At 36.8% G+C, this 25,004-nt stretch overlaps 4 protein-coding genes across 4 annotated transcripts; 3 read left to right on the forward strand and 1 right to left on the reverse strand.

The window, feature by feature from the left end:
• Nucleotides 1-917: 917 nt before the first annotated feature.
• LOC101302341 (coatomer subunit zeta-3-like) lies at nucleotides 918-2,382 on the reverse strand. Its single transcript, XM_004295376.1, has 6 exons — nucleotides 2,359-2,382; nucleotides 1,753-1,912; nucleotides 1,489-1,636; nucleotides 1,308-1,385; nucleotides 1,140-1,224; nucleotides 918-977 (listed from the first exon to the last, which is right to left on the reverse strand). The coding sequence occupies exons 1-6, from the start codon at nucleotides 2,380-2,382 to the stop codon at nucleotides 918-920; spliced, it is 555 nt and encodes a 184-aa protein (XP_004295424.1).
• Nucleotides 2,383-3,673: 1,291 nt separating this feature from the next.
• Nucleotides 3,674-7,572, forward strand: LOC101311447 (two-pore potassium channel 3-like). The gene is made up of 2 exons (XM_004293619.1): nucleotides 3,674-4,830; nucleotides 7,243-7,572. The coding sequence occupies exons 1-2, from the start codon at nucleotides 3,674-3,676 to the stop codon at nucleotides 7,385-7,387; spliced, it is 1,302 nt and encodes a 433-aa protein (XP_004293667.1). The 3' UTR covers nucleotides 7,388-7,572.
• A 5,698-nt stretch (nucleotides 7,573-13,270) lies between these two features.
• On the forward strand, nucleotides 13,271-15,721 carry LOC101311736 (probable WRKY transcription factor 28-like). The gene is made up of 3 exons (XM_004293620.1): nucleotides 13,271-13,875; nucleotides 14,072-14,218; nucleotides 14,604-15,721. The coding sequence occupies exons 1-3, from the start codon at nucleotides 13,376-13,378 to the stop codon at nucleotides 15,022-15,024; spliced, it is 1,068 nt and encodes a 355-aa protein (XP_004293668.1). The 5' UTR covers nucleotides 13,271-13,375; the 3' UTR covers nucleotides 15,025-15,721.
• Nucleotides 15,722-18,996: 3,275 nt separating this feature from the next.
• LOC101312031 (CAS1 domain-containing protein 1-like) lies at nucleotides 18,997-24,590 on the forward strand. The gene is made up of 17 exons (XM_004293621.1): nucleotides 18,997-19,100; nucleotides 19,195-19,245; nucleotides 19,984-20,075; nucleotides 20,557-20,694; nucleotides 20,781-20,837; nucleotides 20,913-20,985; nucleotides 21,411-21,569; nucleotides 21,965-22,114; nucleotides 22,213-22,468; nucleotides 22,833-22,948; nucleotides 23,034-23,120; nucleotides 23,218-23,306; nucleotides 23,409-23,471; nucleotides 23,568-23,624; nucleotides 23,764-23,860; nucleotides 23,953-24,111; nucleotides 24,187-24,590. Exons 2-16 carry the CDS (start codon nucleotides 19,213-19,215, stop codon nucleotides 24,106-24,108), a joined length of 1,623 nt encoding a protein of 540 aa, XP_004293669.1. The 5' UTR covers nucleotides 18,997-19,100; nucleotides 19,195-19,212; the 3' UTR covers nucleotides 24,109-24,111; nucleotides 24,187-24,590.
• Nucleotides 24,591-25,004: the final 414 nt, after the last annotated feature.

Here is a 25,004-nt window from a genome sequence, read left to right on the forward strand (position 1 = left end):
GAGAGAGAGAGAGAGCGTCAGAATTGAGACTTTTTTTTTTAGAGAATTATTTATTAAGACTTGAGAGAGAAAATTGGGGAAAAATTAAGAGATATAGAGAGAGCGTACGTATGTATTCTGTCTTTCTTTTTGTTATTTTATACGCGTCACACGTATTTTTAACGTGACGCACTTCCAGCTATATTATTTGCATTTTCTATTATGCCCCTACTTATTAGTATCTTTATAAAACAAAACAAAAAATATTAATAAAGGGTAAAACTGGTATTATCTGAAAACTGAAAATAACTATCCTCATTTCCTATTTCATTTTTTTCTACCATATGCTCTCAAATCTATCGCTCTGCCATAAGTTCTTAAATCAATCTTTTTGCCTGAAAATCAAATTTAAAAAGATTCTCATAAACCCTAAATCATGTACTTATATAATTGCACCCCCGAAAAAGGTTCAAATTTAGACCTAGTCTTGAATCTCTGTAGCCTAACTCTTTCTTTTGTCTTTGTTAATCGACATCATCATGATTTCGAGTTCGAAATCGAAGCCTCAATTAAGTAACGAGGCATTCAATGTAAACATTATTAGGCTATTAAGTATAACATATCATCTTGCTTTAAAGGATTCCAATCGGAAGTGGTAGAGAACAGTTTCATTCAGCTTGTTTTCACTTCTGCTTATTTCATTATGTGTTTACACACGTTACCTTCAGTTTTTAGTCAAGTACCAAAAACCAAGAGCTTTTCCTTTCCTTAGAGGAATCAAAAGCAACCACAAAATTAAATAACAATGATATAAAGAGCTCATAGCATATGATCCAGCTGATAAACCAGTTGAGATCTACAACATGAATTAAGAGAGCAAAATCGTGTGACCGTATCAACATCGAAACAACTTAAAGTCCACTGCAGTGGCACAGAAATCATTTGAGAAGGGTTCTGGTTAAATGTTCTCTTGCAACAGCCCATGCTTGAGTTATAGTCTGCAAAGTTTGAAAATTAGGAAAGCAGGATTAGATTAGTTTCTACTTTCTACCGCATTTTAATTGAAAACACTTTTGAGTATCTGAAATCCCTATTAGCAGTACCTAGAAGCCCCTTAATCTATTTGGTTTCAACTAAGCAAACGGAAAGTTTTGCATTACCTGCTCAGCCAATGGTGCATCAGCATCCATGGTATGAGTTGCCACCTTTCCTGCGATAATAGTTGGATCTGTTTCAAGTATCATCCTGCAATATAAGTCAAGCACATGAGATCGATGTATAATCATATACTCGATGACAGAACTAAGATCAAGAATCTTATTGCACACCCTCCATCAACAATCTCATCAAAGCACAGAAGTATGAGATCTAGGTTCTCCAGTGCCTCCCTTTTATCAACATTGTTCCTGCAAGTAGGACAAGCATGAATATATAGCACAAAAGGTCCAAGATAAATAATGTTGAAAGGTAAAAGGAGTTCAAGGAAAATGTTATGACGTCCAAGTCTACCTCAAGAGAAGGGCAACTGCATCAAAGAATCCCTGAAGGACAGTGGCTAAAATGAGTTCGTTTTCATCGTCACTTCCAGTCACAAAGAAGTGAAGGTCCTGCATAAACCTATATACAACAACGTTGCTTTCGAACATCATTATCTCCGCTGCATAAGATATACAATAGCAAATTGTAAATTAAGGTACTACAAATGTGGTGATATAACATGACTTCCTGTAGCATATCGACAACATGACTTGAATGAAATCATTGTTTTCATACATTCAATCCTTGCATTTGTCTTAAGAGTCTTAGTGAACACAGATTTTTCAAAAACTAGCTTTGCACCATTTGTTGGCCAATCATCCGAGTAATACTTGACCGCCACACGCTTCCCTTCAGAGTCCATAAGAAGAATGTTCTTCACAGATGGGCGTGAATCCTGGAAAATATATAAAGGTGGATCAGAACAGCATGCATAAAGATCACTCAATACAAATTCATACGCAGTTAGCCTATAGCTAATGAATTCATACTTTCATCCATAAAAATCATATTGTGCCAAAAGTCTGTCTAATCTAACTAAGGTTCTAATAATAGATCCTGACTATATCCTTGGATCTTAAAATCTGATTGAACATCAGTTACAATTGGCCAAATCAACATAATTTGTTAATAACTTAATACACATCAGTTGGTGACTTCAGCCTTCAGGTATCAATTTTCAAGCGTAAAAAAGATCTATAATTCAAACTTGATCGTTTTGCTCGTAATCAGAGGAACTTCAAAGATCTATTGACGTGAGCTCAAAATGATCACATCTTATTTCCCAATCAATTATACTAAACAAATCGATAGAGGTAATATGGATTGGAAAATGAGACTTACACGGTAACCGAAGATACACTCCATTTTGATGTAATGATGATACCTGAGACTTGGACACTTCGGTTCAGATATATATACCTTTTTCTTTAGAGGAATGGAGATGGGTAGTTTTGTCAGTTTATTTAACTTTCTTCTACTGCTTTCCAGGAAAAAAAATAATTTTGCGTCTTGATTTATGTTTCAAAAAAAAAATAATCAAAAGTACGCAGTCCTGACTGTCTGAGATAATACATACAATTAAGATTATTCTTCTATTTTACATCTTCTTTAATCTTGATAGATTCATGTATGTACTATAAATTTATATACAATCTTGATAGATTTACTCTTCTTATACCATAGATTTAAAAAGGAAGAAGAATGATGTCATATGTGGTGAACGGAAAGCCTTGGTTTTTTGGACACTATGTCTGTAATGGCGAATGTTTGTATGACTGTCTGTAATGACGAATGTTTGTATGACCCGGCTAGCGAGTGTACCGATCTCAACATTCATTGAATAGGTTGAGATATTCCGATTACCATGACTAGATATACGATGACGATGGATGGTTGGGGAAACTCTTGGTTAGGTGGAGCAGTTGGATGAGAATGAGATTAAATAAGACACCAGAGCTAAGGTCAGACTGAATGGGATGATCCACCCTGACACCTATTAAGTTGTTTTGCATGATTCCTTTACCATGATTAAGATGGTGGATTATACTCTTATCGTTGCCTTTTTTTTAATAACTTTTTTTAATAACTGACCTCATTATCTCATATTCATATATCGATTACATGACTTGCAGCTCTATTGCTAATCTAATTTCATGTTCCTTCAAGATAACAAAATATCTTCAATAGTCAATACACGACATTGCCGTGTATCTACAACAAACGAAAAAAATATGAAAAACTTGACCATCAACGACAAACGAAAAAAATATGAAAAACTTGACCATATCGTATGGGAAGTTGCAAATAAGAAAAAATTTCGATACCTCACGGTCATGACGTATATATATTTTGACGAAGTGATTAACCTCCCAGGTTCCAAAGTCGCGCGTGATCGTAGCCTCCTCCTCTGAACTAGCCGAATCTCCTGACTACACTCACATCTCAACCTTTTCCTTTCCTTAAACTCCCACAACCTTTGTACCTCTCCAAATCTCTTCTCCACTTTTGCTTTTTTGCTTTGTCTCTTCTCCCCACTTCCCAACCAAACCAATCACATTTCCTCTCTCAAAGATCACACCTTTCCCCCTAAAGTTTCAATCTTTCACTTTTTCCGGCGACACCCAACTCCCCGGAACCACTTTCCGGCCGACCCAGAATGGACAAAGAGCCTCTACTCCCCTACACATCAAGCCCACGAAGAAAGCTCCCATCTTTAACCACCCTCTGGCCTTTGCCGGAACACGACGAAGTCCCCGTCCCCTTAACCCCGTTGGAGTTTAAAGACCGCATCATCTTCGGCTCCCCCGCCGCCGCCACCGCCACTTCTTCTTCGCCGCATGACTCGTCTCCTCTGGTCGACGCCCTCACTCTCTCTCTCAATTCTCCAAGACTCTCTTCGAGGCCCACATCCTCGTCTTCTCTACTGGACCCCACCACCGCGCCGCAGCCGCAGGGGGACCCACAAACGCCGCTGAGCTGGCTGATCGACCCGAACTACTCATGGACCAAGACCAACCTCCACAGGTCCAAGACGGCTCCGGCAATGGCGGTTTTGAACGAGGTGAACCGCCGGGCCGGGCCTAAGCCTCAGATGAGTTCACAGTCTATTGTGAGGCAAGCTGTGATTCTTCTTATTGCGTATTTGACATTAGGGGTGACTATATATTGGTTTAACCGTGATAATTTCGAAGCGAGTGAGACTCACCCTGTTGTGGATGCTCTGTATTTTTGCATTGTGACAATGTGCACTATTGGGTATGGGGATATCACACCCAAGACTACGGCTACCAAGCTGTTTTCAATAATGTTTGTGTTGGTGGGGTTCGGGTTTATTGATATATTGCTTAGTGGGATGGTGTCATATGTGCTTGATTTGCAGGAGGGTTATTTGCTGAGGAGTGTGAAGGGTGTGGGGGAGAAGAAGGAGTCGTATATTATTGATGTGAAGAAGGGGAGGATGAGGATTCGGATGAAGGTGGGACTGGCATTGGGGGTTGTGGTGCTTTGTATTGGTGTTGGTGCTATGGTGATGCATTATGTGGAGAAGTTAGGATGGTTGGATTCGTTTTATCTCTCGGTTATGTCTGTAACGACTGTGGGGTATGGTGACCGGGCTTTTCAGTCTGTGCAGGGTCGGTTGTTTGCTTCAGTTTGGTTGCTTGTGTCCACACTCACGGTTGCTAGAGCCTTTTTGTATTTGGCTGAGGCAAGGGTGGATAAACGGCATAGGAGGATGGCAAAGTGGGTTCTTGGCCAGGATATGACTGTTTCCGAGTTCCTTGCTGCTGACATTGACAATAATGGGTTTGTGAGGTATGTGTTTTTACCAAACCTTTTGACATTTTGATCAGATGAGTTGTTTGAGATTGTTGGCTTTGTTTAATTGACCTACAATGATGATGGTGTAAAAGTTATTTACTTCATAGATTGCATTGTTTTGCTCTGAATTCTTTATGTGCTGTTTAGTTGTACTGCATTTACCCATTACTTTAGGTTTTGTATGAAAGAAACATGAATACATGTTAAGCAACTTGTAATACATTTTCTGCTTTGTTAGAAACACAGATGATCACTCCTTTCTCTAGTTATCAAGTATGAGATTGAGTGAAGAGCCCTTTTTGTAATATAACTGCCCAGAATTAGATAGTTTATTTTACATTTTCCAACTTCTATAAGTTCAACTTTGTGGTTTGTACTCATATGATGCCGAATAAGACATCAGTTATTAGATTGTGTTCAAAGTGTTTCAGGGTTGGTGTGTCTTCTCATTTCTTGGTACGTGTATGTGTGATATGAAGGAGACCAATGAAGTCATTAAGGTGGAATAAAACAGATAAGAATCATAAGATACTTTAGGTGAGTCTTTATCATAGCATCCCCATAAGCACAATAGTCGCTTCTTTGGGATTTGAGCAAGTCTTAATAACATAATGCCACCACAAGTGATACAATACGTATAGGACTCTGAGCACGAAATTCATCATAGTGAAATTTGATTAGGGTGTCTCTGATAAGAATTGGCTATATGTTTTTCTCTTATAAATGATACACATTTGATAGTGGGTATCAACTCCGGATGCGTATGCTTTGGTATCTTTCTGCCCTTTTGAGTTTGATGTCAGGTTGGTAATGGGCATAGTCTAGTAATGTTCAGTTTTGCTTGTGTATTGAACATCAGAGTCTGTACGTTCTCCACTTTGAGAAAATTGTTTGGTTTCTCATGTGAAGAGAAACATTGTGGACAAGTCTGCAAATAATTTTGGATGCCACAAAGTCAGGGCCTTGTGTCTAAGTCCAACTGATCTGGGACATATGAACACTTGGTAGCATATGAAATCTATCATTGCCATTATTGCATAATAGGCCCTGAGAACAGAGTATATGATCTGAATTGCATCTTTACTTCAGAGCTGTCTTTTGCCCACCTTTTCAACTAAAGAACATATCTACGAACCTCCTGCCCTTTCTTGTGTTTGGAACTCATGTTGCACATATCTCTCGTGTTCTTTATGGACAAAATGATTACTCCTGCTCTTCTTTTTTGCAATGTAAGCACTACTACTTTCCTGATTCTTTTCCTCTATTTAGAGGCTCCAAAGACAAATTCAGTCAATGAACTTATTCTGTACATGGTTGGCTCTTAGTAGATGTGGCCAAAGGTCAAATACAAATTGTGAAGCCTTATTGAACATCCAGCACTGCCAACTTGGGTGTATAGGCTAGAACTACTATTGTATTGCGCCTTTCTTCTTCTCCTAATTAGTAGTTACTCATATTATTTTGCATGTTCTTGAGCTCAGTAATCTGATTTGGTGTTTTATATGAAGTACCTATTATAACAATAGTTTGGATGACAGGTTGAAAGAGGTACCAACTTACTATTTTTCTGAAACCAGAGTTCTTATTTGACTGCCCAACTTCATAAACTTTTGAACCATCATACGTGAGTAGTTTATGTGCGTTTCAGATATTATAATGTAAAAGTGAAGCTTGTTGGTTGCTATTAACCAATAGTTGAAGAGTCTTTTTCAGTCTGAATAGTGTATCTGAATAATCTGGAGTCAACAGATTGCAGAAGATGGGGATTATTTTCAGATAACATGCATATAATCTGCTTCTTTGAACATGCCTTAATACGTTTTAACATTTCCATTATCTGTCTATACCATTATTTTCTACAGAAGTATTCCATACATATTGGAATGCAAAGGTTTTGCTTTAGATTTCTTGCGCATAAATGTGACATATTTTTTTTTAACTAAGATCTATATGGAATGTCTATATTGGTAAACTGTCTATGAGTTGCAACTAATATATTGATCATTTATAGTTATTATTTGTGTATGCTCTTAGCAGTCAACCTTTTGCCATTAGTGACCATGATGTATTCTAGAAAACTGGAGATGAACCCTGCTTATGATATTCTCAGTGCTACCGTACTAGGCAATAACGTGGTTTCAACCATTGTTTTCTTGTTGTCATGATTTAGTTATGTTATCTAGCACACCATGATAGCTTAACATGGTGTGCTAGTTTCCTTGGCTGACTTTATTTGTGTGTATATATAAATAAATAAATAATTAAATAAATCTACGTCTTGTTGGACTGTCTTTGCTTTGTCTTCAGCACCTTAAATTATTTGCTTGCTTATTTTGACTTGCAGTGATCCGCAACTAGGCAAGTTTTTGTTGGCTAATGATGTTGTTCACTTGTTTGTATATGCAGCAAGTCAGAATATGTGATATACAAACTCAAGGAGATGGGAAAGGTATCAGAGAAAGATATTATGCAGATCTCCAACAAATTTGATAGGTTAGACTCTGGGAACTGCGGAAAGATAACGCTTGCCGATCTTATGAGTCGTCATTGATATCCAAGCACCTTTTATTCCTTTTCCTCATGGTACAGCAAGGGAAGAAAATACGTTATCTCATTGAACATGACGTATAAGAAGCCTGATCTTTATGTAGGACTCGCCGTTCATATACAAGTTGCATACACATGAAATCATGAAGTATGAACTCTGCTGCCTGATCAATTGGTCCTCCTTTCTATACATCCTGAGCATCAGCTTGGTCGTTCTTATATGATCAGCTACATCGATGCATTTCTTGAGTAATACAAACAAGCTAACAACAAAGGTTATTGCATATTCCAGAATTGCTCAAGTGACGGGAGAAGTGAAACAGAAAATTGAAATCACTTTTTTGAGTCTAGACAGAAAATAACTGTTGACATAGACTGGCTGTCCTTGTTTTTCTTGGAGAATTTTGAAGATTAATAGCTTAGAAATCAACAGTATGTTACTTTTGATTAGAGTTGAGCCTGTCCTTCTGGCTTCCAATTGTAAATGATTGCAGCTTTGGATCAATGAAGGTGAGGCCTTGAATCAGCACTACTAACAAACCACAAGATTTGTTTTTAAGTTGGTTGAATAGCTTGAGAAGGGTGAAACAATTTTACAAATTGGAAATTATCGCAGTGTGTGACTGTTTGATTTGGATATGGGTTCCTGAAGTCTCCTCTATCTTTTGGTTTATTGGTGGGGGAGAAAATGAAATGCACTCATCATATTTGATCATAATGAACCCAAAAGGTGCGAGTGTGTAACTACCTCAACTCCTGGTTTACCACTTTCTGTCCCTACTGTCTCATATGTTTGGTATGACAGAAACCCTAATCTTATAGTAGAAGAAGATGAAAGGTAGTCAGCCTTGGTGACCATGTTGGTATCAAAAGCTTGATGATCAAACCAATGCCATTCATAATCTATTGCGACTTTTATGGTAAAATTGAATTGAAAGTAGACTAACTACCTATATATATTGCTTTATTCTTGTCCTCTACAAAAGTTCCTTTCAGAAGTGTTGAACAGGACCTTTGTTGTTACTAGAAGAACCTTTCCTTGAAGCTTTCTATAGCAATGCACAGAAAGCTAGTTCATACCTCTAATAGAGTAATAACAAGACGAACAATTAGACTGTCTATTGGATTCTAATGATGAAGTAGACTCTCCTCAGTGTTCTTGATCTTGATCTTGACTGGGAAGCAAAGACTGTGTCCTTTGAATTCATAGCGTTTACCCATAAAGGAGAACAAAAACTTGAAAGAATGCAAACTAAACTAAAATATACCAAGTCAGATTGACTCACTGCCACTCATGACAAGCAGATGACTCCATCAAAGAAGCAATAAGTTTCTGATTTGGTAAATAAAGGTCATTTGCTTCATTTTTTATTCACCAGTTAGTGAAATGGTGGGGGTATTTGCATTAGAGAATTCAAGTTGGAGATTATTAGTTTAAAGGAAAGCAGCAGTAGTTGTTAGAACCAGTCGTGGAGGTTTTTGACTTGTTCAGGAATCAATCCACAAGGGTCCTTTCACATTTGAGGAAGAGGTTGGCTTTTTAGTTTTTACACCAAGTGATGAAGGTTAAGACAAAACCCTTGTTGGGTTTTGCTTAATTAAATCTAGCAATTTGGATCATAAACCATACTTTTATACTTGGAGCTTCCTAAGTGGAGTAGATGGTGAATGGTCACTTCAGGATGTTGACTTTGGCCTCCAAGTCAAGAGGGATCATTGCTATCAGGACTAAAATAACATTAGCCTTTATATGCAGATAACATATGGACTGTGATTACTGGATTACATGAGTGTATAACAACTAATAAACTAGAAAATAAATGAAAATTATTATAGCTTAATTTTATCATGCATAGATGTTTTCTGTAAGAAATGAAAAACTAAGAGCTATCATGTTACGGAGGACTGTCAGGACCCGTCTCGAATTTCATCCTAAAATCTGAAATTTATAAAAAAATATTCAAACTCAACTACTAAATTAATAATCCAAGCTCAAAACCATAAATCATGACCAACAATTAATTAATGCATCAAACTCAAATAATTTTCAAAATCAGTTTATAAGCCGAAGTTATAATATAAGCTCGGAAAATAGAATGATAAATTATAAAATCTTGCATGCATATTTATTAAAATCAAAGTGTCCACTCACAAATTTAGGCATAAACCCAACGATATCTGAATCGTCACTCAAGCGAGGTCTCCTCGTATCCTGGCACAATAACCATGCTTAGGACCAAACTTCAATTCCGAAAATAAATAATTCAATATAAACACCAAAACTCTTCCGCTTAACCCATTACCCTTACTAGGGTTAAGCTTATCGGATGCATGCCAAACTCTATCACATCCTTAATTCATCAATTCTGCAAGCATCTACGACATTAGATTGCATGCTTGTTTTTTATTATACATTATGCATGAATTGGAGTTTCTGTATGCATTATTCGTGATCTATAGATACATTCTCAGTTTCATGTATATGTCATAGTTTCCATATACGTAGTTGATAACAGAAATCATGCTTACGAGTTAGTAGATTTTTGTATCAGATGAGATACAATTACATACATTGAAGCTATATCATCAATTATTGAGTGTTTGAGGAGATAAAGTTAGGCGCGCACACTGCGCTTTTCGTGATGCAGTGGAACTCTGATATTGGCTATAGCAAGCTTCCTAAATAGGGTGGAACCTCTGATGGTATGCATGTGACTCGATAAAGTACTGACCGAGTCATTCATTTCTTCCAATGTATAAGGTGATATTATGTTTATCCTAACTTTGATACCTGGCTTCGGCTACAAATTAAGGTAATGGACTCGCTCGTTTTTCATGCTTGGGCTAAAAAGGATTGCATTATTATCACATCAAAAAGCTGACACAGACATCGGATTGATTAGACCAAAATGGATCAAGTTCGAATCCGAGTTCAGATTCCTAAAAGAAAAATGACTCGATACATCTTATTTAAGACGGAGAACAACAAACTCAAAATTTTTTTTAACGATGATACAATATGTAATGATCTGAATACTAAGTAGGCCATTGGAACAAGAAAGTGTGCCACTTAATACTGATTAGGCAGATGATTAGACAATAGAGAACAAAATAGTTTTATACACATGTTGCTGCTGCTGATGTGCCCTAAATCTTAGGGTTTGGTGCAAACCCAAATGTGTCGATATCTCAAAGATTCTTTTTACGGTGTGCACACCTAACAAAAAACCTGCCCTCTTCTACATCGATAGGGACTTCCATTACCAATTTTCATATATAAATACCAAAACCAAAGTCCTTAAACTTATGTCCCTTATAATCGACGCAACTAAAATTAAATTTATAGGTCAACAATCTCAAGCTCTTTGAGCACAAATCCCTCTTTAAGTCTCCCCTCTTAAGCAACCGCCCCAAAATCCAAACCCAGATCACACAACGAGATTGATTTGCAAACTTTTGATTTGAATCATTTCACAAGTTTTCATGTATACAACTTTCCGTAATTCATGTATTATTGCTAATCCTTTTGATTAAACTATGGTTAGTCAGTACACAGGGTTTGCTACCCTTCTTAACTCGCCACTAATCTTCCAAAGTTATTATTTAATTTGTGATGGAAAACATGATCGAAATACTCATTATGCACGAGTGGTCATTGTTCACGTCATGTTTTTTTTATTTCTTTCTTTCAACACAAATCAAAACTATCCTTGCATGTGACATGTATCGATATAAGTTAGAAATATTTGTAGGAATAAGATCAAGTAGATATACTATTTAAACTACTATAGCGGATCGTACTTTTATATATGAGTAAATTATATGGAACATATGCTCCACCTTCATGTCAATAAAAATTGAGCATAAATCACGGTTGCGAAGTGGGTAATTTGTACAAATATGGATGAACGATTTTAGAATTCGAGAAAAAAGAATTCATTATTTATGTTATATTTTGACTAAATCCTTTGGTTGTATGTCAATTACAATCATAACGTACTATTTCTCGTTGCACAACACATCTAATTACAAAAATGCTGATGAAAAAAAAAACATTTATAAACAGACTAATGTCACTCTCAAGCAAAGTAGCTTTTGGCCCTTGAATTTTCCCTTCCTTGACCAAATTTTCCCAAAACTCACAAGTGAAATAATTGAATTGGTCTCTCTATCATACTTTCAATTGGTTTATGATGTTTGCTAGCTACAAAAGCTTAGTTTTGTTGACTATACAAAAAAGCTACAATGTTAGATGTGTATGCATGTTTCATCCTCTTACATAAAGTAGGCGGTGACAATCTAGCAAATCCAACATGTTTATTTAGCACCTCAATTTTCATAATCAATTTTCACCAATGCAATAATTTCCAGCTTTCCGCGATGTAACCATTTTTCTTTTCTCAAATCATGGTGTTTGCACTCCACTTTTGATTATGTGGATTTTGATAAAATACTATATACACAAACTTATGTATATATTTTCCAATCCAAATTAATGATTCTACCAATCGATTCTATATTATTAGGGTTTTATTTGTGTTTCCAGCTCATTCATCTTGAATTTACGTTGATCGAATCATATAAACTCAACACGTATTTTCTAAATTAATTATACTGTCCGTTTACGCAATCACTTAATGAATCATTTTCCGAAATACCTAACATCAACAAAAAACCTCCACAGGTGACTGAACACGTAATGCAAAATGTATAGCGCACACTGCTTATGCCTTATGCTTAGTCAAGTTGCTCAAAACAGAAAGATGAACGATCGTGGTGGGTGCTCCAGTGCCTGTCAATCGGAGCTAGCTACCAACTCAAGTAGCATCAATGCATGGATGGATTAGCTGCCGTTTAAGTACAAATAGTGTCGTAATCGTAAAGTCGGTGGTCAGAGAAACGAAAATAGACGACAGGCGTCGCGGAAGTTGGTGACGTAAGCTAGGGATCAGCAAAGGGAGGACAGGCACCATGTGGTCTACCACGTGCCCACTCCAGACTCCAGAGTCGACAGAGGACTGGACTACGGTCAAATACCGGTAGCCACTACCACCACGTGTCAGCCTAATATTCCAAACTGCACTGTTCTTCAATTCCTAATAATAATGGAAAGGACCACACTAAATTTGTAGGGATGTGGAGGTGAATTCCTTTCGTACGTATACCATAATGTGTATAGGTCATTTAGGTCTACATAATTGAAGGCATCTAAAACTTGATCCAGTCTTGTAATTTGTCGAACACGTAATATAATTCTTTGATCATGTTATTTCGATGACTGATATCTTTTTGTTTTTTTGGATAATGATCGATGATCTGATTAATCATTCGAAAAACTTAAATAAAAGTATAAATTAAACATTAAATTTAAACACTTCAATCCAATATGCGAAATTGTACTGAATATTAGAAATTCAGAGCTCGTTCAAATTTACGTACATGTATTCTATTGCTAGAGGTAGCAAGTCCATTAATAGGCATGCTGATGAGTCTTCTAGTTTCATTTGTTTCCTTTGCTCTTTGTCGATCTTTGCCTTTTAGCTAGGCACCCTTGTAACCTAAAATTAAAATTATGTACGTATATATACTCTAGTTTTGTACACTAGATATTCATTCATAGAGAAATTACATTCATTAATTAGAGAAACCAAAATAAGGGTTCCTTACTTAAATAAAACAATGGGAGTATCAAGGACTCAACATGTTTCCAAATTAGGAGGCACCTTTTGGTCCTCTCAATATTGGAAGGTGTTTTGTCAACCTCCTTCATAAAGGGATTATAGCAAGTCCAAGTTCAAACCTATGGACTCTCTATGCTTCACATTAATATAATAATCAATTCATGCATTTATAAATATATATATACTCCAACCCGTATATAGATAGACAAATTCCTATTGTTGAAACAAAGAAGTATAGTAGTCCTCTCCATTCTCCACCAAAACTAGTTCTTTGTTCTTCTCCCATCTGCTTGTTTGATCTTCGATCTCCCATGTCTGATCATCATCATGAGCCTAAAGATCTTTACTACCATGATCTATTTCAGTATGATGATCATGGACAACTTAACGGTGGAATGATCATGAACAGCCCCAAAGTTTCTGGTTCATCATCCCCGGCTTACAATAATATTAATCCATTACAGGGGTTTGATGTTCCTTCATACTTGAACACCAGCTTCACAGAGTACAGTTCACTTGCAACGGCTTTTGGCTTATCGTCTTCAACCTCCGATCATGAAGTATTCTCCTCCATTGATGAAGGCAACCATCAAAAGCCTGCTGATAATAATCTCGGATACTTACGTGGTGGTGGTGGAGGTCATGTAAGTAGCGATGGTGAAGTTCTTATGACACCAAACTCCTCGGTATCTTCCTCTTCAGGTGAGGCCGGCGCCGAAGAGGGGGACTCCGGTAACAAGAACAAGAAAGACAGGCAGAAGCCAAAAGGGTCTTCGGAAGAAGGAGGAGATGTCCATAGCCCCAAGAAATCGTAAGTGCTTGTTTAGCTTAGTAGATATCCATTTTTGATATATAGATTAAGTATTCGAGTAGGTATTGATATTATGCCCTTAATATATTTTCTGCATTCAAAGTGCTATATTGTAGCTTAATCAACTCTCGTTTGATCATGGTGTGCATACTCGACCTGATTAATTAAAGTTGATGATGAACACCTATATATGCAGGAGCAAGATAGTGAAGAAGAAAGGAGAGAAGAAGCAAAGAGAGCCTCGATTTGCTTTCATGACCAAGAGTGAGGTTGATCATCTAGAAGACGGATACAGATGGAGAAAATATGGTCAGAAAGCTGTCAAAAATAGCCCATACCCAAGGTATATATTTACCTACTCAATATAATTTGATTATGCACAAAACTAGCTCATTTCTTTGTCCACACTTCAAAATTACCCACCATAAAAGTAGTTCTTAATCTGGAAAACCAGGATGCATGATGAACATAACGTTTAACTAGCTAGAACTTTACTTCTTGTTTTAAACTTGGGCAAACTGCTTTCATTTCATTGCGCTATTCATCAGTTTCTGATATTTTACTCCATCCCCAAATCCGTTAATGGAAACTTTTTCTCTGTTTTACTAGAACCAAAGATTGACTCGTTATAAGTTTCTATTCCGCCTTATGTTTTTGGCTTTTTGCCGTTTTCTTGTTGGAGTTGTGTTTGATTTGAGCACGGCTCTCTGTTTCAAATAATATTGCAGAAGCTACTACCGATGCACGACGCAGAAATGTGGGGTGAAGAAGAGGGTAGAAAGGTCATTTGAGGACCCGTCGACGGTGATCACCACCTACGAGGGGCAGCACAACCATCCGATCCCGGCGACTCTCCGAGGAAGCATCAACATCAACGCGGCTCACCACCACCATGCATTCTTCTCTCCTCAGTCTATGTACGCGTCTGCTGCCACGACGACGTCGTCTTCCGGTCCTAGCTTTCCTCAAGAGTATCTGTTTCAGATGGCGCAGCAGCCTCAGATGATGATGAGAAACGACGGAGGAGGCGGCGGGGTTTATACGTCGAGGAATGTTAACGTTCCTCAACAGTACCATCAGTTATCTGGAGATCAATACGGGCTATTGCAGGACGTGGTTCCCTCGATGTTTTTCAAACAGGAGCCATGACCTAGCTAGCTTAGCTCTCCTACCTCTCTCTATCAGTGTAGATATGATAATCACTAGCTTCATGATCCTTGATTGACTTGATTATTAGAATACAGATTATATTATTAATCAATCTCCACCACTGATCTTTTCAATTATTAGTTAAGATCGTTAATTTATATATGAAGGTGGGACACTACTAGCTAGCTAGGCAGTAGTACTGTATTACAACACTGATTGCACGGCAAGAGTTCGACTCTCTTATTTCTTGCTCTTGCCAAAATTCAGAGGTGGATTCGAATGAGAAGGTGTTCGATGAATTGTCCTGTAAAATGGCAGTAGGGCAATAACCGACGCATGTCGTCCGCCGGTCGCCAGACGTTTCCTGGTTCGAATGGATCGAGTGAGAACAGTAAAGATGCATTGAGCAGTTCTATGATCTCTACATGGAGGGAGATTTAGATATTTTGTTTCTATGAATTGAAGGTGACTTGCTAGCTAGTTATGGAAGATTGATTTAAATGGTTTTGTAAGAGGAATTTGGTAGAGTATAGTTTCAGGCTACGTACTGATGGATATTGTTTGGTAGCTAGATGCTTGTAATTCTACAGCAAAAGTTGGCTTTTGTATGTATGGACATGTAAGATCCTTGCTGCGCAGCTTGTTTGCATGGGTGGTATTTATAAGAACTACTAGTTGATGATGAATTATTTTCATGAATGCCACAAGAAATATTATACGTACAGGCAAAGTGTGAAGTGTGAACCAACCAATTAGAACTTTGTTATGGTGCAAATTCAGTGAGAAAATTCCGATTTACAATTTGCTTAAAGTTTCGCTACATAGATTAATAATTTATCGAAGATATGTATATACAGTATGTATACAGTATGTATACTGTATATACAGTATGTATATAATAAGTCCTTTAGGACCAATATCTAATCAATCAAAATATACTTCGTTTCCAATTATAAGAGCAACATGCATGATTAATCACACGTACGTATAGATTGTGATATAACAACATTTGCTTCACCAAGCAACGAGTTAATTTGCCAAATGACCAAGAAAGCAAGAAAAGAGAGCATGGGAGGTACTAAACTAACTTGCTACAAGAAAAAAAATTTAGTTAGATGAATCGAAATCATAATTTTGGGGTTATCAAAATAGTAGAAGACAACAAATTAGTAGCGGCTCAATTTTTGTCCATCTCTTTTAGACATGTATTTAGGGAGGTAAATTTTGTAGCTGATGCAATAACACATCTAGATCATTATTTGCCCAACGGTAATACTCGGGTGAATAGAACTCCTATCTAGGCTACCCATACTCTTGTATTTGAGTCATTTGACACGTTCTAGAGGCTTCATTATCTAATTTTAAGTATTTTTTATTAAAAAATATAATTTTGGGGTTACGGGCCTAGTTGCCTGAAACAAAAACCAGACTGCTTCCACCACACCCTAAAACCCATTTCCATTTCCATTTCCATTTCTATCACGTGTAGCTTGAATGAATTAGGTGCTATTTGGAATTAGTTTGGTGTGTCTGCTCAAATAGTAAGATCGAGTTTGCTGAAGCTGATCGATCTGCAGGCTTGTCTCTTCTCCGTATGAAGATGCTGTGGGGTTAAAGATGTATGTACGTCCTGAAGATGCTGCAGGCGTAGACTTGAATATACAGTCGTTGTGGACGTCTTGACACCAGTGGCAGATCCAAAATTTAGACAGAGGGTTGGCTTTAATTTTGCCTAAAGGCGAAAGAAAATTTTCCACTATAACCATGTAAAGTGTAGGAGCTTAAATGTATATTATGAAGTTTTCGTAAAAAAACAGGCATTGATGAAAGTATTGAGAAACTCTAAATATCAAAGACAAATTAGAAAACCCAACAAATTTTTTTTTCAAATTGAATAGATTGAAATGCAATAATTTATATTGACAATTTAATATCCAATATAGGAAGAAAAATGAGGATTTTTTTAGATTCAAAGAGAAGAAGACTAGAAAACTAGATGGAAAAGTGAAAGAGGAATTGAGAAATAGAGGCGTAGTCACGTATAGAAGAAGAGATATAGGCATTGAGAAGTTTAGGTGCCATATGAACTTGTTTGAGCAATAATGCAAAATTTATATATATATATATATATATATATATACCTAGTTTTTTTTTTTAATTCCACAAAACTCGGTTGGGCTCAAGCCCTACTAACCAAAGGCTTGGCTCCGCGCCTGCTTGACACCCCCAGATTTTCATATTTAGTAGTTTTAATCGAGCTCGATCATCACAATTATCAAGTGCATGATTTCGTGTGTGTTTGGTTAATGATGAAATGGCTCTATACATGCAATAGCTATATCTCTGTATTCAATATATAGATTTTCTACAATTCTGTGTGTGTACATATTTGAAGCATGGTGTTGATCTACAACACATTAATTTGGTGCTGAATTCATGACATGATCGAGTGGGATGATGAGGGAATCGTTTTATAGTCCCGGTTTCATGGTTTGCTCGGAATATGAGAAGTCGATGGCCGGAATCCAAATTCTTTTATGTTTCATGTACGATTTGAGGCCATTTTGCCATACAAATTAATAAACGACGTCCCTAATGCTTTTGGATCCCCCCCAAATCCTAACTAATTAAACAGAGGGCAAATTAAGATAACATAGCTTAACTAATTCGTAGTTTTAAAATCAGCTGTAGGAAATCTTTGATTAATATAGTCGATCATCCCATGTTATTGCTAGGAAACATAGGAAAAAAGTTAAGCAACAATAAACACTTTGGTAGCTAGGTGGTTCCTTCATAATTAAGCACTACACTACTTCGACGGTTCTACCCAGAATATTACTCAATCTGCTATTCTGCTTCGTTCTTACTCCAGACATTTTTCTTTTTGGTCGAAATCCTTACTCTTAGAATTAATTCAAATATATATTGGTCATCTCCTTTGACCTAATTGATAACTATATATAAGGAAAATTATATGCAAATATTAGTTAATAGAATGATGATTGACCAACCATTCATGATTGGCGCATTAATATGAACTTATAGTCGTGCTCCATAGAACTTAAATCTGCTAGTGCTTCCCTTCTCGTTCTCTCAATTAAGGAATACATTTTGTGTATTCTTGTTTTATTTGGTATTGTTATGATTGTTGTTTTTCTCTTTTAGAGTTGAGGGATAATGTTAAGTTCTAACGATGATTGCAGTTTATGAGGCTCGGTTTGGTTTATGAATTAGACAATCCAATATATGTAGATAACACTGTTTTAGTTGCACACATGTATGAGTATATAAGAACTAAACAATATTGCTTATGGGTCTTCTTTTCATTTCCAATGTGTATGATTTCACAAATGAAAAGATTGGTGTACTTGATGAGAATTGGAAGGTTGGAATTTGGATCACTTTCATCCTCTCCCGAAATTTTAGGATTTTTTTATTTATTCGTGACTATAGCTAAACGAAGCCTTACTTGTAAGTCATAACCTCTCAAGTATTTCATCAACCGAAATCATCACATTCATTGATGTTCTGTAACTGATAACTACATAACTGCATCTTCTCGCATTCCACCCTTCATTATCTACCACATTGACGAATTAATACCTTCGATCACCTATACATCATTTCACCTCATTTTCTCATAAACACTAAAATTATTTTTCCTTTTTTCGAATACTTACCAAATTAGTGAAAGCCTCCAAATTTGGCGCCTCACTAATTTCCCCCCAAAATTGGAAGTCAACGAAGACCACAGTATTACCATCCCGATCCAGTCAACTAACCAGTAACTAAATCCAGTAACAAAATGAATCAAAATGAATTAATTAAATTAGGTAACTAATCACAGTGATAATCCGCGTCATTATCCTGGAAAACAAAACGGCAACCACCATCAACAACCGGTGAAAGAGAACGACGTACCTTCCGACGCTTTCCCTATTCTTCAAGCAACAGAGATACTTAAACGACCGCGTTTCGCTCTTCTTCTTCTTTCGCTTCGATCCTCAGCTAGGGTTTTCGTATTTATGCTTCTCAAATGCGCCGTAGACTACTCACTCTCTGAACTCCCCCGCTAGGTAATCATCTTCTCTCTCTCTTTTTCTCTCTCGATCTGCAATTTTCCGATTGGGCTAGGGTTTCGGCTCATTTTCGGGTCGGGTTTTGGTGCAGATTGGAGCCGGATCGAGAATGGTGGACGCTGGGCCTGTTACTCCTGGGCAGGTATTGATTGAATGCTGAAGATGCTTTGTTTGAATTTTTGTTGTGGAATTTTGATGAGGATCTGGGAATGTGTGTGGAGTAGTGGTTTGTTTGAGCTGTTAAGGAAGTTTTGGTTTTTGTTTTTCGAGGTTTTGATCCGATGAGAATTGTGTTGATTGGTAGTGCATTGCCGTTTTGTAGTGGAGTAGGGGTTAGTGGATTAGTGCATTGTGGTTTTAAGAAGAATGTTTTCGACTGTGTCGCGTTTGAGTGTCGATTTTACTTCTAAAGTTGCTTTTCGGACCTTAGTTTGTCTAGATGGACAGATTGTTTGACGATGCGGTAAATTGAAACTAGGAATGGAAAGAGGGGAGAGTTAAATCTTGCGTCATGGTGAGAAAGACGCTAAGAGACTTAATGTAATGTAGGTTTTGTGGTTTCCATGAATGTAACGTTGTAGTGTAAACTGCGACTATGAATCAACATGGTTTGTCATGTGGATTTCTTTGTTGTTGGCATCCGTATATTTAGATCGGTTGATCAAATATTGACAAGAAATGCATTTGGAATTAGTTCACCCATTTAATCTTAAGTTACATCAGGATATTTGTCTTCATCCCCATTTAGACGTATCTTCGTGTGCTATTGAATTGCATGCTGCATCTCTTCTTGCATTTTCAATTTTCTTTATTTGTGGTCATTCTTTTGTGAAAGAATTGAATCTAGCACATTCATTGAAGCTTTGTTATCATGTCCCAGGTTTCCTTTTTGCTTGGAATCATCCCAGTTTTCATCACATGGATATATGCAGAGTACTTGGAATATAAAAAATCTTCATCTCTTCCTAAAGCGTAAGTTTCTACCTTAAAACGGCCATATTCGACTTGGACTTACTTCAATTCTATTGGCATTAGATTCATGTTGCTTAGTTAATATGAGATAGAGGAAAGCATTTAGTCTGCTTTTACTTGTCTTCACTGATGCAAGGCTGTGGCTTCCCTAATTAACCATGGTATAGGTCAACTTGAGATGATAATGACTAGAATCTTTCTTCCCAATGTTTAGTCCTGCCCATTTCAATCAAAAGTGGCCCATTCAGTGCTCATGGCCCTATGTTGGGGTATACAATGAGATAGTTAGTCTCTGTTGGAATCACATGAAAACCCATTATATATATATATATATATACACACTAGATCATAACAGCAACTATACAGTAATATTTATGCTTCCAGAATTGAAACTTGCCGCTCTTTTGAAAGTTTTTCCTCTGTTTTATTTTTCGTTTAAACATTTTAAAACAATAGAACAAGTGTTTCTTCTATTGTGTAGTCATTCAGATAGCAATCTGGTAGAATTAGGAGAGGAGACAATCAAGGAAGATGATCGGGCTATATTGCTGGAAGGAGGTCTTTCGAGATCAGCATCTGTAAAGTTCAATAGTTCATCCATCAAAGTGAACTTAATGAGGTTCTCTCTATGATATGCATCATCCCTATTAAATTTCATGTTCATTTACTTGCAGGCCTTTCTTACGTTCTGCTTCTCATTTCCAGGTTTCTGACCATGGATGACTCTTTTCTACTAGAACACCGACTAACTCTACGAGTGATGTGAGTATTTAGTGTAACACAACTCTTCTTAGGGAAGAAATATGTTACTTATATCATACTGGACTTTAACTGTAGGTCTGAGCTTGGTGCTATTCTGTTTTATTTCTACATATGTGACCGCACAGATATACTGGGGGATTCCACAAAGGTACAATTTTTATGAACATAAACATAGATGTGCCACTTTCATCACATTATTGTCTATGGTTCTATTAGATGTCATAATCTATTATCTATTATGTGACGTTCTTTTCTTTTTCAAATGTCACATCTCACTCACCTGCACGTGCACATGAATTCACATCTGGATCCAAAATGATACTGTGGTACTACAGTATGATAGATAAATATGTTATCTCTAATTCGAAAAGAACTAATTATTTAATCTAGTGAATGTTTTATAGAGGAAACATTACCATGTTCATTTTAATGACTGATGGTGTTACTATTGTCACTTGTAGATAAGATAAATGGTCCTGTTTTCACTCACATGAGTGCATGTTCATGGGCACAATAAGCTAATTGTTTACTCTGAACATTGATTTATTGCTTCTTCTTTTTGTTGTTGTACAGAACTACAATAGGGATCTTTTCATCTTTCTATGCCTTCTCCTCGTCATAGTTTCAGCAATGACATCTTTGAAGAAACACTCTGACAAATCGGCATTCTCTGGAAAATCCATACTTTACCTAAATAGGCATCAAACGGAGGAATGGAAAGGGTGGATGCAGGCAAGTACTCTTTGTCTTTTAGCCTTGGATGTTTTGGTTTGGGAAAGAATTGAATGTTGTGATAATGTTACTACTACTCTAGGTGACCACCTTCCATATTGGAATTTGTTTCTTCTCTTTTAGATATTTTGAATTTGTGATATCATCAATGTTTATCTGTCTGGAACAATCATATGTCATCCCTTGGTCTTGAACTTCATGAGGCTGTAGATTAATAAGTAAAACATGTATATAAGATTTGTTTTCTCTAGCCCTTTGGAGTTAATCATGTTTGAACTGGCAGGACAATATGTTAAATCTTTACATGGATAGCTCCTTAGTCCTCAAACTACATTGCTGTTTATTAGAATTACATATAGTTTTCAAATATTTTGTTGTTGTTGTTGTTGTGGCAGGTTCTTTTTCTATTGTACCATTACTTTGCTGCAAGCGAGATATACAATGCAATACGTATCTTTATTGCTGCATATGTTTGGATGACTGGATTTGGAAACTTTTCCTATTACTACATTAGAAAGGACTTTAGCCTCGCTCGCTTTGCTCAGGTAATTTAGTTTTGGATGGTATTATCATTTCTTAAATTTCGTTGAGGAGTAATATAGTAATAATCTGAGTTTCTTTTATTCATTATTGTACAATGTAGATGATGTGGCGGCTGAATTTTTTTGTGGCGTTTTGCTGTATCGTTCTCAACAATGACTATATGCTCTATTATATCTGTCCAATGCACACTCTATTCACTCTTATGGTGTATGGAGCCCTTGGTATCTTTAGCAAGTACAATGAGATCAGATCAGTAATGGCTGTGAAGATTCTTGCTTGCTTTCTTGTGGTTATCTTGGTTTGGGAAATTCCTGGGGTTTTTGACATAGTCTGGCGTCCATTAGCTTTCTTATTGGGTAAGTACATCTCAGATCTCCAGTTGTTTATTTTTATGTCTGTTGTGAAATTGAGCAACTTCCTTTCTGGTATTTTGACTCTGGGGAAACTTGGCAGAAATTTAGTTACATTGATCCTGTAGTCTAAATTGTGTCCTCTTTGTTTTATATTTGGGAGGCTTGAGTCCAACAATGGATAATATTGTCTTTATTATGTGGTGTTTTATTTTATTTTTATAGCCTGCTTTTGAGTTTCATAATGGGTCTTGTGTTGATCAAAGATTCCTTATACAGAGAAGTGAAAATATGTTGGTTTAATACTCTTGAACCGGTTCATATACGACTGAAAACTTATTGTCTTTACTTTATACTTCTCTATTTGCAGGGTATACTGATCCTGCAAAACCAGATCTCCCTCGGCTGCATGAATGGCATTTTAGATCTGGACTGGATCGCTACGTATGGATCATTGGAATGATATATGCGTATTATCATCCTACTGTAATGCCTTGAACTTTTTATGCATTTGATTGCTTTTTGCTCTTTGATATTCTAACTACTGCGATTTTGAAATGCAATATCTTAGGTTGAAAAATGGATGGAGAAATTGGAGGAGTCTGATACCAAAAGGAGAGTCTCAATTAAAGCAGGAATAGTTTCTATCGCTTTATTAGTAAGTTGTGTGGCATCCATTATCTGCTCATTTATAATTTTAATTGTTTTTTATATACTACAAATGTGTTTTGATCATGCTCATTTTTCCTTTTCAGGTTGGTTATCTATGGTACGAGTGTATTTACAAGCTGGACAAGGTTTCATACAATAAGTTGCATCCCTACACATCATGGATTCCCATAACGTGCGTGTGATACAACTTCTTATCGCTTTAATTTAAAAGGGAATGCATTCCTTGGCATTTATTGAGATGGCTTACTGTCATTCTTGGTTAATGTGATTACAGAGTTTATATATGCCTGCGGAACTTTACTCAGCAGCTGCGGAACTTTTCTTTGACTCTCTTTGCGTATGTACTTTAATCACATTATCCTTCGCATTCAGGGCTAATTTTGTTATGATATTCAAGATTTTGCTGATGTATAATTGCACTCTGTATTACTAGGTGGCTTGGCAAGATTACTCTAGAGACCTATATCTCACAGTTCCACATCTGGCTGAGGTATGCAGCACTCAATCTATTTATCTTTTTTTAGTTAAACTGTTTAGTCACCAAGTCCAACATTTTAAACCCAGTGTGATGCATCTTTAGTCCTGTGCTAATAGTTGGACAATAAAAATATTCCTATATTCATGTACAGATCAAACACACCTAATGGACAACCTAAATGGCTTCTCTCGGTCATTCCAAACTATCCCATGCTCAACTTCATGCTGATAACTGCCATCTATGTTTTGGTAAGAGAATCCTATTTAACCATTAAACTTTTTCAAGCAGACACTGCACACTAATTCTCACCTTCTGCTGTTCTATTGACTTGATTCTACAGGTATCTCATAGGCTTTTTGAGTTAACGAATACGCTCAAGACAGTCTTTGTACCCACAAAAGACAACCAAAGGCTGCTTCATAATTTTCTTGCTGGGGCAGCCATTTTTACTTCTTTGTACTTCATTTCATTCATTATTGTTCAGATACCTCATTGACCAGTAAGCACCTTTCTGCTGTATGCTCAGTCTAATGTTCCATAGTTTACATTTGGTAACCAGTTGTTACTGGTGCAGGCTTTACAAATCAAGACCCAAACGAGGGTTATACAGATGCTTCCTGTTGGATGTGCAAATATAGAAAGAATTGAATAAAGGGAGCTGGGAGTGTCAGTTGCAACTGTAGCCTGAAAAATGTGGTTCTACCAGTTTTCAAGCAGAAAGGCACTCCATAGCTGTGTGAAAACCGAATACCAGTAGAGTTCCCCATGAGAAGTTTAGATGGGGGAAGGAAACAGGGAGCAGGAGGAAAATTCTTTTGAAATATTGTGGATTGTTGTGTATCTTCACTTTTTCTTTACCCCCCAGTTTTGCTAAATCATTGAAGAAAAATGTAGATCTCTGTGACATAGATAGCTTCGTTTTCTGTTATAAAACAAGTTCATATTCAATGAAATGGAAAAGAAATAGTTGAAATACCCTATATAGTATAGTGCAGTTCAGTTCTAAATCTTTGCAAGGGTTTCAAAGCCTGAAGGCATCTCTGCCCATGATTTGTTCATCATTGAAAAGAAATGTACATTTGATAAATTATTTGTTGAAAGATTTTTATTCGGTGAAGGCTTGGGACACAAGTTTCCTCGGCTTCATGGCAGTATCAGAAATGACTCCTAGCAGCAAAACTTGGAGCTCTGGTAGGCTAGCCTTTTCATGGAATCTGTTTTACACCTTTTAGGGATAGAACCTTAGCTTCTCCTGTCTTTGGTTTACGACTCTCAAAAGCCATGAAAATGTTCTATGAACCGCAGAATGTGCTAGGAGAGACTCCAAGGCTTCTGCAGGTGTTTATGCAGGTTTGGGTTGCATTGCGCTGGTTGTTATTTCAGTGCATTCCA

Source organism: Fragaria vesca, linkage group LG3 (assembly GCF_000184155.1).
Source record: "Fragaria vesca subsp. vesca linkage group LG3, FraVesHawaii_1.0, whole genome shotgun sequence".
Taxonomy (NCBI): domain Eukaryota; kingdom Viridiplantae; phylum Streptophyta; class Magnoliopsida; order Rosales; family Rosaceae; genus Fragaria; species Fragaria vesca.